At 36.5% G+C, this 15,459-nt stretch overlaps 1 protein-coding gene across 50 annotated transcripts in view; it reads right to left on the minus strand.

Annotated features, from left to right (window-relative positions):
- The window catches only part of SIPA1L1 (signal induced proliferation associated 1 like 1), a 368,156-nt gene that overhangs the window by 61,679 nt on the left and 291,018 nt on the right, over positions 1 to 15,459 (minus strand). For all 50 annotated transcript variants that reach the window (XM_016423170.2, XM_056810730.1, XM_056810732.1 and 47 more), the window contains one exon: positions 10,157 to 10,432. In XM_016423170.2, coding sequence (XP_016278656.1) covers positions 10,157 to 10,432 — 276 coding nt within the window. The remainder of the gene's footprint in view (positions 1 to 10,156; positions 10,433 to 15,459) is intronic.

Raw genomic sequence — 15,459 nt, forward strand, 5'->3', positions numbered from 1 at the left:
TTCCACTGGGTATCACATGTGTTCTTGACTCAAAACCATTTCTGTGTTGTTGGTATTTGCTCTAGAGTATTAATTAGAGTCTCTCCTCAATCATATCCCCTACACCCCTGTAGTCAAGCAGTTGCTTTTCTTCGGTGTTTTTACTCTCACAGTTTATCCTCTGCTTATGGATAGTGTTTTTTAGATCCCTGCAGATTGTTCAGGGACATTGCATTGTCCCTAATGGAGAAGTCCATCACCTTCAATTGTACCACAGTGTATCAGTCTCTGTGTACAATGTTCTCCTGGTTCTGCTCCTCTCGCTCTGCATCACTTCCTGGAGGTTGTTCCAGACTCTGTGGAATTCCTCCACTTTATTATTCCTTTTAGCACCATAGTATTCCATCACCAACATATACCACAATTTGTTCAGCCATTCCCCAACTGAAATGCATCCCCTAATTTTCCAATTTTTGGCCACCACAAAGAGTGCAGCTATGAATATTCTTGTACAAGTTTTTTATCTTATTATCCCTTTGGGGTACAAACCCAGCAGTGCTATGGCTGGATCAAAGGGCAGACAGACAGTCTTTTATCGCCCTTTGGGCATAGATCCAAATTGCCCTCCAGAATGGTTGGATCAGTTCACAACTCCACCAGCAATGAATTAATGTCCCTACTTTGCCACATCCCCTCCAGCATTCATTACTTTCCTTTGCTGTTATGTTAGCCAATCTGCTAGGTGTGAGGTGATACCTCAGAGTTGTTTTGATTTGCATCTCTCTGATTATAAGAGATGTAGAACACTTCTTCATGTGCTTGTTAATAGTTTTGATTTCTTTATCTGAGAACTGCCTATCCATTTCCCTTGCCCATTTATCAATTGGAGAATGGCTTGATTTTTTGTACAATTGATTTAGCTCATTATAAATATGAGTAATTAAACCTTTGTCAGAGGTTTCTATGAAGATTTTTTCCCAATTTGTTGTTTCCCTTCTGATTTTAGTTATATTGGTTTTGTTTGTACAAAAGCTTTTTAGTTTGATGTAGTCAAAATTATTTATTTTACATTTTGTGATTCTTTCTATATCTTGCTTGGTTTTAAAGCCTTTCCCCTCCCAAAGGTCTGACATGTATACTATTCTGTGTTTACCCAATTTGCTTATGGTTTCCTTCTTTATGTTTAAGTCACTCACCCATTTTGAATTTATCTTGGTGTAGGGTGTGAGGTGTTGATCTATTCCTAGTCTCTCCCACACTGTCTTCCAATTTTCCCAGCAGTTTTTATCGAATAGTGGATTTTTGTCACAAAAGCTGGGATCTTTGAGTTTATCATATACTGTCTTGCTGAGGTCACTTGCCCCAAGTCTATTCCACTGATCCTCCTTTCTGTCTCTTAGCCAGTACCAAATTGTTTTGATGACTGCTGCTTTGTAATATAGTTTGAGATCTGGGACTGCAAGGCCCCCTTCCTTTGTATTTTTTTTTCATTGTTTCCCTGGATATCCTTGATCCTTTGTTCTTCCAAATGAACTTTGTTATTATTTTTTCTAAATCAGTAAAGAAATTTTTTGGAAGTTCAATGGGTATGGCACTAAACAGATAAATAAGTTTGGGTAGGGTGTTCATTTTTATTATATTGGCTCATCCTACCCATGAGCAGTTAATGTTTTTCCAATTGCTCAAGTCTAGTTTTCGTTGTGTGGAGAGTGTTTTGTAGTTGTGTTCATAGAGCTCCTGTGTTTGTCTCGGGAGATAGATTCCTAAGTATTTTATTTTGTCTAAGGTGATTTTGAATGGGATTTCTCTTTCTAGTTTTTGCTGCTGAGCTGTGTTGGAAATATATAGAAATGCTGATGACTTATGTGGGTTTATTTTGTATCCTGCAACTTTGCTAAAGTTGTTGATTATTTCAATTAGCTTTTTGGTTGAATCTCTAGGATTCTTTAAGTAGACCATGATGTCATCCACAAAGAGCGATAACTTGGTCTCCTCCTTGCCTATTTTGATGCCTTCAATTTGTTTTTCTTCTCTAATTGCTACTGCTAGTGTTTCTAGTACAATGTCAAATAATAGAGGTGATAATGGGCATCCTTGTTTCATTCCTGATCTTATTGGGAATGCATCTAGTTTATCCCCATTCAATCACTATTTTTAATAAAGAAGTAATTTACTACTGAAGAAAATATATTTTCTTGGTACAATTTTCCTTTAGCTGTTCACAATACAATTAGTTCTTGGTATATTCTAGTATTGAAACTGAGATCTAACAAATGCCTAAGACATGTTAGGAGCACCTGGATTCTCATCCAACTTTAAAGCAAACCTCTGATACTGTGAAATCTCTCAAATACTTTTGCAAGCAATGTTTTTTTCCCGTCCCCCCGCTCAGCCATATTGTCTTCCATCTATTATTTCAAACTATTTATTTAAAAAAAAAAACATGGCAGGAAGGACAAGTGTTTCCCAAATGATATGTAGTTTTTTGTTATTTAGAAACCTTAAAAGAGGATTCTCTAAACATTTATCATTTAGTTAAACCAAATTTTAATGTATAATAAACTGAATATGGGTTGGCTTAAAACTGCTGAAAAAGTTAATAGATTATAGATATACAAATATACAGATATGTAAATTATAGATTTATATTATAAATGTATATTATAGATAAAATTATAGATATACACATATATCTTGCTAATTATGATGACTTTATACTAGCATTAGCTAATATCTGAATGCAAAATATATGCTTGGGCTGCAGTTCAGTGTTAAAGATAGTTAATCTATATTTCTAGTATTGTTCTTGGCCATATCAAATATTTTTGTCAAATCCTTGATAGATCTGATTATACCATCACTGATTTTAACTCCTGATGGATGGACAATGAACTCAAATAAAGAACAGAAAAAGTGTCAGCTCATTCATTTTCTTTTTGTTCACCTGCATTCTCAATGTTAGCATCACAGCCATTTGATGGTTTCACTACAGGAATCTTTTTAAGCAAGCTGCACATTTCGTTTGGTAGTTTAGTTGAGCCTAAATAAAGCAGTCTATAAATCCACTGAACCAGGCTCACAAACAGCAATTACTCACAATATACTGGAAGCTAATGGACAATCGAGGGAATCAGTCTTAATCCTGTAGTACTGTGACAATTTTTTTTCTTCATCAAGACAGGCAGGATATTGTACATCAACACACATACACACACACACACACACACACACACACACACACACCCCTGGGTTGAGTCCCAGTGTCATTATTCTCTGTATTAATAAAAGCTTAATTTATTTCCACCATTTTATCAGATAAAATATGAATATTTAAATATTTTCTTTCTGCACTCCAATCTTATGTTCACCCTACTCTGGAGAACATTGACATAGGAGCACTTAAAAATCAGCAGAATAGCATTATCTTGATTTTAACCACGAACCTGTAAATTTGGGAAGCAGATTAGAGACCACAAAACAGCGAATGCTTTTAGAATCCTCAGTGAGTAGTGTACAAATGGCACCATCTTGTTAAGATGAACAAGAAGGTATATGTCATTTCTGATGTTGGATACAAAGAAAATTTCCAATTTTGGCATTATCTTTCAGGTTAAAGAAATAGATACCAGAGGTTTGGGAACAGATTTAAATTTCTTTCTTTGCAGTTGGCTCTTTCTTGCTTGCAACTGTGAATTTACCTGGTGAAATGTTAGTTACAAAGCCAAGTGCCCAAGAATCAAGTATCCCTCTGAATAATCTGCAACTAAAAATTCTTCATGCAAAGTATTACACTTTATCTTATTACCTAGTCATCCTGACAAATACTGTGCCAAAATTTAGCTACAGCTAAAAATCTTCTATGGCAAATTCAATAAAGAACAACTCCTAGTTCATTCTTAGTCAATTTTAGCCTTACTCAACTGAAATATATTTACTAAACTTAGTACTTAAAAAATGATGGCTTTAAACTGAACAAATAACAAATACCACAGTAATTGGTTGACATTTCCATTGCTCTACCAGATTAAAAATTATGTGCATTTATCCTAGCATAGTATATATCATAGAATCGGGGCTGGAATGAGGGCTAGAAATTGACTATCTTTAAAAAAAAACCCTCACAATATTAATTGTTTTTACTTCTGATTCTAGCAATTTATAAAGGGTTGAATTTTATAATCACTGTATGTCAACTTCCGTAAGCAAATTCTTTTCAAGTTAAATTTTTGTTATTAAAATAAACTTCTTGTTTTGTATTCTAACTGCATATATATTTAGTAAAGTTATTAGAAATATTTATCAGATTTCTTTAAATTACTGGTTTTGGTTATTCTCTGATCATCATAAAGAAACTAATCAATGATACTGCAAGCTTTATGATATAGCATAATTCTATATTGTGGTTTACCACTCAGCTAGTGTGGTGACATTCCTACAAGTAGTCAGATAATTTCTTTGGAACACAACTGATTCATGTATAAAATGAGAGGCTTTCTGACAATTTGGCTTTCACATTCATCTCAAATGGATTCTTTTTTTTTTTTTTGTTAAAACCCTTACCTTCTGTCTTGGAATCACTACTGTGTATTGGTTCCAAGGCAGAAGGGTGGTAAAGGGCTAGGCAAAGTGACTTGCCCAGGGTCACACAGCTGGGAAGTGTCCGAGGCCAGGTTTGAACCTAGGACCTCCCTTCTCTAGGCCTGGCTCTCACTCCACTGAGCTACCCAGCAGCTCCCTCAAATGGATTCTTTTTTAACACGAAGTTTTGTCTAAGGGATCATAGAATCACAGATTTAGAACTTTTTTTATCTGAGTCCCAGTTTACACATGAGGAAACTAAGGTCCAGGGAATTTAAAAGATTTGTCCAAGATCACAAATGGAAAGTAGAAGGCAAAACGGGGTCTGATGTGTTGTGTCTATAGCCAGTGCTCTTTCCATTATAACAGGTCACTTGCTTGGCAATTGTGAAATTCATACCTAACAAAATAATACTCAATTTGAAATGATTATGGAACTAGGATATTCTCCTAAAACCCAGTAGTTATTTTAATTTACAATTCTCTTACTATGAGTATTTTAGAGCATGTTTTCATGTGTTCGTTTATAATTTGGAAATCCTTTGAGACATTTGTACTGAAGAGGAGATGTGTGTCTCTTTCTCTGTCTTCCTCTGCTTCTTTCTTCTGGCCACTTATCTATTGGGAAATGGCTGTTGATGTTCCTTTCTAATATACTTTGGATTTACTGGTGACTGGTGATTTTCTGGGAGATGATATATATTGCCAATATTTCCTTTATAATTTTCCTTCTGATTTTATCTATGCTATTTTAATTTGTGCCCAAATTATTTACTTTGCCTTTTGTGATCTCCTTTATACTCTATGCCTTGTTCAAAAATTCTCCATCTCAAAACAGTTGGATTTTTGTTGCTGTTGTTGTTATTGTTTTAAAGGCACCTGATCTTTTCTTCTCATTTTTCACTGGTGAAATTCAAGTCACATATCCATTTTTAACTTATTTTAACATGGCATATAATGTTGGTCTGAAGCTAATTCTTGCCAAATTGCTTCCCAGTTTTTCCAGCAGCTCTTCTCAACTATGGAGTTCTTTTCCCAGGAATTTATGTTCTTGGCTTTACCAAATAACGGGTATTCTTTAATTTGTTCCACAGATCTATATTTTCTTGTGTTTAAAAAAAAACTATTATCAGATTGTTTCAATGGCTACTGGCTTATTGAGGCTATTTCACTATTATCTTTATATAGTCAACTAAACAGAGCAAAGATTGGAATTAACATTAGAGTGGAAGAAAGAATAAAGATGAGATAATATTATGTACAAATACAACTCCAAGTCAACCTATCTAAAGCTGGTGGCTCTGTAAAATATGTAATTAATACAAAATAAAATAGAAATTGACTCTTTTTATATCTTAAATATTTAAAAGAAATAAAACAATAGCTATAACAAATAGCCAAAAAAGCTCACAGAAACTGCCTTAGGCACCCAACCTTTTTCTCCACCATTGCAAAATGCTCTAGTGTGCAAATGCACTGCCACCTATGATTGTGACACAGATCTGTGTATGTGCAATGCAACCGAGTCCTAGGGCCAGCAAAGGTCCCCTATACTCTCCTTCTGATCCAGTGCCTGACTCCCTTTCTGGTGGTAGGCTAAGAGCTCTAGAAGCTGCAGCTGCCCATTCAGCTGCTCCCAATGCCTGCTTGCTGGCTTGCCAAGGGGAGGTCTACTCTGGCATGGCCTGCTGGACCTCGAACCACTTTCATCCTGGTGAGTCAGAGTCTTCCTACCAACCATTTAAGTTAGCTCTGGCAGGGAAATGGTCTCATCCCCATCCTTCTGTGGATTCTGTCACATGAGAATTCATTTGGAGGCATTAAAGTTGTTTGGAGGGAAATTTAAGAGGGCTTAGGAGAGCCTCTGCCTTTTCACTGCCATGTTGGCTCCATGCTGCAGCCGCTCCATCAAAAACAACTTTCATTTTAATAGCTGATTGGCCTTTCTCCCGCCTCAAAGGACTTCTAGAAACAGAAAGCTTTTAGTATGAAATGCAGGAGGCCAAGTTGCTTTCAGTCCACTGGTCACCCTACTCCTGCCAACTTGGAACATTCCATCTCTTGGTGTAAACCAAGAGTCACTGCTTAGTGCAACTTATGTAGAAAGAAAGAAGGCTTCTGCTAAGCTCTTATTCCAAAGCTTTATCATAGAGGCTCTGCAAGGTGCTAGCTGTGCAATTTCAGCTGTGAGTGTCCCTTCCTCATGCTTCCTCACACTGTCTGGCTGAAGACCCATCTGGCCACATTCAGAGACTCCTCAGAAGGTTCACACCCAAGCCCTTTTTTGTCCCCACAACCACACAGAGGCTTGGAAGGGCTGAAGTCCGTGTTCCTAGAGAGCATATCTACATTAATGTAGGGAGAAGGGAGAAGCTTACAATTTAGAAAATCTGGTATGTTACTAATGGGATTACACTTCTCTAGGACTAAAAGTAGCCAAAGTGGAAAGCGTATGGTGTAAAGAAGACTGGCTCTGGAGGTCAAGAACTGAGGCTCAAATCCCACTTCTGAGACTGATTACACCTGGAACCTCAGTCAGTCACATAGTTAGGCTGCCCAGGGTTGGTTTATTTATCTGTGAGGAGGGAGGACTTAATGGCCTCTGAGGTTTGACTTCTATGATACAAAATCCTAGAATATTCATTCAAAATATTTTTACCAATAAGAGGTAATGTATTCAATAACTGGCTTTTGTATCTTCAGCAGAAATTAAATTCAAAGGGGGCAGTTAGGTAACATGGTAGATAAAACCCCCAGTCTGGAAATTGGGAGGCCCTGTATTCAAATCTGGCCTCAGATACTTCCTGGATATGTGACCCTGGGCAATTCTCTTAACTGCCTAGCCCTTATGCTTAACTTCTGTCTTAAAACCAATACTTAGGGGGCAGCTGGGTAGCTCAGTGGATTGAGAGCCAGGACTAGAGACAGGAGATCCTGAGTTCAAATGTTGCCTCAAGACACTTCCCAGCTGTGTGACCCTGGGCAAGTCACTTAACCCCCATTGCCTAGCCCTTACCACTCTTCTGCCTTGGAACCAATACTCAGTATTGATTTCAAGACAGAAGATAAGGGTTTAAAAAAAACCCCAAAATCCAAAAAACCCCAATACTTAGTATCAATTCTAAAACAAATGGTAAAAATTTTTTAAAAAATCTAATTCAATATTCCATAGAAGGAACTTTTTTTTAAAGATAGAAGACAAACATAGAATTAGAAAGCTTACTGCTTTGTTTCAAAAAAGGTGCCTAGCATTAAAGAATGCTTATCAGTATTATGAAAAATTATTTCCTAATCTATGAGAATCTAGATCAAATAATAAATTATAGTTAATATATATCTCAAAAAGTAAATTTAGAACATTTAGGACAAAAGACCAACTCAGTGATTTCTTTTTGTTTGTTTTTCAGTGATTTCTTGAGTTAAAAAAATTGAACTAAAATAGCAAGAATTAGCAAATGGAAATACAGTGATGCTACAGGAGGGATATATTGGTGAGCAAATTAGCTAGATTCTTTAAGTGAATCATTTTTGGGGAATAAGTCAGGTACAGTAAAAACAAACAATACACAACCCACTAAGGTAACATATGAATTGAATTTACATGGCACCATCGTGTCATTAATTAGTTAAGTACCTAAAAAGCATACTTTAGCTGTTAAGTATTTAACTCATCATTATATTAAATATGTTCTTTAGCAATCAGAGGCTTTTATATAGGCATGGAAGAAGCCACAAAGGGGCAGTGTCAGTGAGGGGAAAAATGTACCTTGGCTGTATGTATGTATGGGCAAAATGCCTATAGAATGTCAGAGAAGAGACTGCAACTGTAGTGGTGATTCCCTTTGGAAAAAATCATTCAAATGTGCACTTTCCCTCACAGACATAAGTTTATATAGTATTTGTCTATTTAAAATTTTTTAAGTACAAACTCATTTCTATTTTGATATAAATGATTTCAGTTTAAATAATGTTCACATAAAAAGATTGACTCTGTGCTGGAGAGAATAGAGAAAAGCTAAATTATACACACAGTTGCTTTGCCTCCATCAGCCAAATAAAAAGTCTAGCTACTTTAAGACAAAATGCTGCAATATGCTCCACTGTGAATGCCAGGAAAAACAAAGTGAAACACTTTTTTTTTTTTGGACCCAAGGAAATCTGATCATTTATCACAAACCAAAGTACCAAAGTAAAGCTGCAAACTTCATTATCTCAACATAAAGTTTATTTCTTGCCTTTATCCCTTAATCCCTTTCCCCTTCACTGATTTTTTTAACATATTCTCCAAGTGAAGTCTTGTCCATAATTCTCTCCCACCTTCAAAGCAATGAAAAGCATGTGGTATAATGTACTGGTTGGCTTCCTTCTTTTTACCTCTTTATTAACCAAGTGACAGGAACACAGCTTGTGAATTTCAAAACTACTCCACCCTGTTCAGACCATTCTTTGGAAGATGGGGTTTAGCTATTTCCTGATCAATGACAATGGAGATACTTGGAGTAACAGAGTCAGGTCTTGGAAACTGCAATCTCCACCCTACTCAGGTAGAGATTAGGAAGAGCTGCAGCAAAAAGCTCAAGATTTAATTATTTGAGAATATGGCCCTCAACAGACATGTGCAAAAAAGGACAGACCTCTGGGCAGTCCTAGGTCAAGCTAGAGCCATCATTGGCACTTGTGAGACACAGAAAGTGAGGTAGGGAACAGCCTCTGGAATTCGCTCATTTCCTGTGGACAGGGCGAGACAGGAGTTCCTGCTAGGAGCTTGAGAAGGGAGGAGGACCGCAGACAGCTTCCCTTCAGATCACTCATGTGAGTCAAGGACTGAGTTCCTTCTCTACCATGGCCCTTTGAGCCTAATCTCCCTCTGGCTTGGCCAGAGATTGAGTTAACCCCTTTCCCTTTTCTCTTCTCTCCTCTCCCTCTCCCCTTTTCTTACTCCCATTGTGATTAAACCAACATAAACTCCGTTCTGACTTGAGTGTTTCATTTAGGGAATTACATAGCTGAATTCCCTGGCGACCATGAATTAATATTTTAACAACCTTTAAAGGTGATTTTTACCATAACAAGCTACTCAACCAAAAACCTGCTTCCTGTTGCTAGAATCTACATTAGTGATTCCCCTGAATGAATAGTGTTACAGATGATAACCATCTCCTTAAAATGTTTGCCAAGCTTTGATGGAGAGGGCTACTAGTTTTGCAAGGTTGATTTTGAAAAAAGCACCATAGGGAAATTAAATAACAATGTAGAAATTTCCATTTTGGGGGAGCCCAAGGTATTCCTTGAGCTGCAATCATACTTTATTCAAATCATGATTTTAGAAAATGACAGTATGAAAGTTATTTCCTTATGGATAGTTTGTCTAATTTCCAATTTTTATTATAAAGGTTCAAATAATTAAAATATATGAATGCCTGTTATGTTTTGCTTTTTATTTTTATGTGAATCTTGGGTGCAGACTGAAATGTAAACTTCTTAAAAAAATGAATCTTACATTTATTTCCTATACCTCCCCCTATATTTCTCTTCCTTCCCCAAAGGCTGAAATAACTCCCACATAAAGAAGAAATTTAACCTCTAAAGAATATAGTACCTCCTTTCCAGGGGGCGACCATCACTAGAGATGCTTCGAGGAATATTAGCAGCTCGTTCTGGAGGCTGCATCTTTCCATCTCCTTTTCCAGCAGTCATTCGAGAAATCACTGGACTCTGAACCTGGGAGGGTACTTGGGACCCATGAGGTCCTTGCCCTTTGTTGGCATTTCTCTGCCATTTGTTGTTATTTCGGAAAGGGAACTTGAATTCATAGGAAACCCCTTCATTCATTTTGTAGTCCATCACTGGCATGCGGTATGTTTCAGAGCAGCTCCTAAGATAAAAATATATGGAAAAACAGATTAATGCCTTTTTTTTTAATTACTTATTATTACTTGATAAAACACCGCTACCACCTATTAAATGCAATGAAACCTGCTAGGCAAATACCACAAAGAGGCCAAAGGAAGGAAGATATTATATACTAAAATAACAGAAGTATATCTATCTTTCTGTATCCATCCATTAGTCATCAAATATCTAAGCACTCATTATAGGCTAAGCACAGTCCTAGATATTAGGAACAAAATGATAAAAGTGCAAGAGTCCCTATCTTCAGAAGCTCCTATATACTTGGCAAGAGACACTTAGAAAACAGACACACAGACACACACACATAAAATTTTGCATTTCTTTTGGGTGGGGAGGGGGAAATGGAGGGATGGGGTATTTATAGTTAAAGGGAATTAGAACAAGCTGGACAGGCCTTTCATCTGGGCACCGAAGTTAAAGGATTCCAAGTGGTAGAGGTGAAGAGGGTATACATTTGGGGAATGAGAGGCTGTCAGTACAAAGTTATAACGATGGAATGCATATGTGAGGAACACCAAGATGGTCAATATAGCTTGCAAAGCCTGGGTATGAGGAGTAACATACAACAAAATCAGAAAGGTAGGCTGTAGGCAGATTGTGGTTGGTTTTAAAAAACAAAAAGAGAGGCAGCTGGGTGACTCGATGAAAGCCAGGTCTTAGACACAAGAGAGCCTGGGTTCAATCTACTTCCAAAATGTGAGATTACAGATCACAGGCAAGACTCTCACCACTCTTCTGCCTTGGAATCAATACTTAGTATGAGTTCTAAGACAAAAAATAAGAATTTCTTTTAAAAACAAACAGTTATGAACAAAAAGTTAATATTTTACCCTAAATGTAACAAGCAACCCCTGAAGTTTAATGAGTAATACAATCAGTTGTAACAGAAAAATCAGTTGTCTGGGTCTAATCTCTCTGCTAACCATCAGCAGCACATTTCCAACTGTGACAAAAGTCATCTTAAACTCAATATGTCCAAACTAAATTCATTATTTTTCCTCCCAATCACTCTCTTCTTCCTAACTTCCTATTCCTTTAAAGAGTACCATTAGTTTCTCAGCAACACAGGCTTAAAATCTTAATGTCATCTTCTACTTATTCTCTCACCCTTCATATTCAATCATTAATCAAGTCCTGTCAGTCTTACTGTTGTAATTTCTCGTGCATAGATTTCCTTCTCTGACACAGTCACCAGCCTGGGTCACCAAGCCCTCAGCATCAGTCACCTAGACTACTGTATTAGCCTACCTGTTGGTATATGTCTCAAAGGTTATCCCAATTCCAATCCATCCACCACCTGACTGTCAAGTTGATCTTTCTAAAACATGTCTGACCATTTACCCCTTCATGACTATAAACCCCAGTTTTAGACTATTATTAGACCTCATTATCTCTAGGGTCAAATGCAAAAGTTTCTGTTTGACTGTCAAGATCTTTTATGAGCTAGCCCTTCTGCAGGCTTCCAGAACCTTTCTCCTTTCCACATATTCCATAATCCACTGGCCATAGCCTAACTATCATTCCTTCTGATTTGATGCAATGTTACTAGCTGTCCTGAAGGTCCAAAATGTTGTCCCTTCTCATTTCTATGTTTTCCTTCTTTCCTTTAGGCCTCAGTTAGTCTTACTTTCTGCAAAATGTCTTTTACTGTCCTCTTGAATCTAAGAGTTTTCCCCTCTAATATGATCCCTTATCCATCCTGACTGTATATATCTTGTTAGTAAAGTTTTTTGTATGTTGATTTCCCATTTGGCTGTGACAATCTTAAGAGTAGACATTTTTTGGTCTATCTTTACATTCCCAGTACTTATCACATGGCCCGGCACACAGCAGGCACTGAAGAAGTACTAGCTGAAGGTGGCTCAATGGATTGAAAGCAAAAGGTCCTGGAATCAAATATGGCCTCAGACACTTCCTAGTTGTATGACCATGGGCAACCCACATTGCCTAGTCCTTAGTCACTCTTCTGCCTTGGGAACAAATACACAGTATTCATTATAAGATGGAAGGTAAAGGTTAAAAAACAAAACAAAACACTAGCTGACAGATAGACTTTAGCAGCTGTGAAGAAAATGGAATGGGACAGGGCAAGACCTGAAGTTAGGAGACTAAATATGAGGGTACTGTAATAGTCTAAATGAGAGGTTATGAGAGTTAAAACTTGAGTGTTTATCGCATGAATAGAGAGAAGAGAATTGACTAAAAGAGAGGTTTCTTGAGGTAGAAAAGTCCAGATTGACGACTAAATAATATGAGGTGAAGGAAAGTGAGGTCAACAATAACACGAAGGCTATCAATCTGAACAACTAAAAGAATGGTGGTAACTCTGGCTGAAATAGCTGATGAAAATTTTAGATAAGATTGTAGAGCAATGAGGTGGACCCAGGAAATAGCCTTTGGGTTAGAAATCCGGTGAAGGGCACAATATGGATGATGAGTCAACAAAGGTGATATAGAACTACATATTCAGAAATGAAACTTAAAAAAACATGAATTAAAAACAACCCAGGAAAATATCTATTTGGGAAAAAAAATTAATGTGGAAAATCATCTTCTGCCTTCCTTCTGTATAATTGAAAATCTGTTACCCTAAAAAAGAACTACATTTCCCAGGAAACCACTGACTTCCTGTCATTACGTACTTCATGTAGACAAGGGATAAATATTGAGTGGGCAATCCTGTTCTCTCTCTCGGGCGTGCAGCAAGTGAGAAGGCAGTGAGTAGGGATTTTTAAATGGCTGATCAGCCATGGGCACATGGTCTTTATTTTGTATCCTCTTTATTCCTTGATTTCTAATAATAATTAATAAATCCATTAAATATATATTTTTAAATTGACACTAATTTTAATTCTTATACTTTTTCTCTACCGAATGAGTAAATAGATTAGTTTTCTCTTAAAAATTACAGCTTTGGGAAATTAAATCTGAATGTTTTCCATTGTACTTTATTATGAACTTAACAAACATGAAAAACTATATGCAAATGAGAACTACAAAAGATTGTATATGAAACTGTGAGCTTCTGTAGTATGTTTTTTAAGGGTACATCAAATTAACACGGCAGTAACAAAACTGTCACACAGGGCCACCGTTCTGAGTATATTTTTGCTTTCTACTGTGTATTTTTAAAATAAGTTACTAACACTTTCATGTAGAAAGGAAATGGACTATATGCATTTGTACATGGCCAATGTGTTGATTTACTTTTTCTGACTATGCTTACTGGATAGAAGAAAGGTTTGGTCAAGTAGTGGAGGAGGGCTGTAAAGATGCAGAAAAAAAAATATCCCTTCTTGTTCTATCTCTGATGTTGAATAGCCTCAATTTAGGATAATTAACTCTAATATCTACTTCTTTTTGAATAAAATGGAAATAATCAGGGCTTATAATCTGGCTAAAAACTTGACTATGTCAACTAACATTCAAAGCAATTCAATGAATTGTTAAAGGTCCACTATATGCAAGGCACTGCTAAATGCTGAAGATACAAAGATGAAGAACTATTGGACCTTCAAGAAGCAGAGGTTTACATTCTAAAGATAGTAGACATGTCAGGAAGAAAGGGTATTATATTATGAAGTATTTTACTGTTTACATTCTGCTTTCTTTACAATCCTCTGAGGTCGTGGCATGAATATCATCCTCAACAGATGAGGAAATATGGTTCAGCTCATAAGCAGCAGAGGTGAAGCTGTAATCCAGATCTCTTCTGCTTTCAAGTCCAGTATCATTTAATTATATCACGTTGCTATGTTTTTGTTTTTAAAACTTTACCTTTCATCTAAGAATCAATACTGATTCTAAGGCAGAAGAGCAGTATGTGACTTGCCCAGGATCACATAGTTAGGAAGTATCTGAGGGCAGCTTTAAACCCAGGACCTCCCATTTCTAGACTGGTTCTCCATCTACTGAGCCACCTAGCTGTCCCAAATATGTTGCTATGTTAAGGATAAAGGAGGACTGTTGAAAAAACGCTTTGAATAATATGAGGAGAGAACATTTTTAGCTAGGAAGGGGCAAGAGCACGATGAGAAAGTTCTATGGAAGAAAGGCTACTTGACTTGAGCTTTAAAGGAAATAAAGGATTTCAGCAACTAAATCAATAACAAAAAATTGTGTCCCTAGAATGAGGGATGTCTGGCACAAATAAAGGAAGCTAGAATAAGACTGAAGAACAGAAAGCAGTCAAAAGTGGCTAAAATATATAGAAAAAGAGAGGACTATAGAAGAATTAAGCTGTAGTCAGTCTGGAGAACTTTCTAATGATAGGATCTAAGATATTTATATTAATACTATTTGTGATGTGGGAAGTTGCATATTATTTCAAGGTAGCTTACTTATTAAAAATGGCATGTATAAGAAGGACCAGTTGGGAAGCTATGAATGAAAATGAGATAAATGAGCAATGATGTGAGATTCTGGAATAAATCCAAAAGCTGCAATGGCAACCACAAAACACTAGACATCAGAGGATGGTCTCAACCACATATGTAGACTTTAAGGTACCCACAATAAGGAACATAAATGTTAAGTTGCTGAAGTCTGACTTGTTAAAAATAATAGCAGGGTTACAGTTTTAACACCTGTAGAATTAGATGATTGGAGTAGATCTCTTAAAGGTTACTCCTAGCCTATGAAGATAGGATGCCCTTCTTGTGATAATAATGGAAAAAAAGAAAAACAAAAACCTTACATTTAAGCAGTACTTTGCAATCTAAGTGCCTTCCGCATAACCTTGTGGAGTAGCTTGTACAAATATTACTATTCCATTTTTTATATATAAGGAAAAAGAAGACCAGGGAAGTTTAAAATGACTTGACTAGGGAAATGCGGCTAGTAAGAAATGTATTCTACTTTTCAAAATTTCTTATTTTAGTTGAGGACAACACTCTTTATTCCAATGGCCCCAGATTTGAATCTTTGGCATCATTCTTTTTTCGTTATTTTATTTTTTTAATTTTATTTAATTGATTAATTAAGAAAAAT

Source organism: Monodelphis domestica, chromosome 1, assembly GCF_027887165.1.
Source record: "Monodelphis domestica isolate mMonDom1 chromosome 1, mMonDom1.pri, whole genome shotgun sequence".
In the NCBI taxonomy this organism is placed as follows: domain Eukaryota; kingdom Metazoa; phylum Chordata; class Mammalia; order Didelphimorphia; family Didelphidae; genus Monodelphis; species Monodelphis domestica.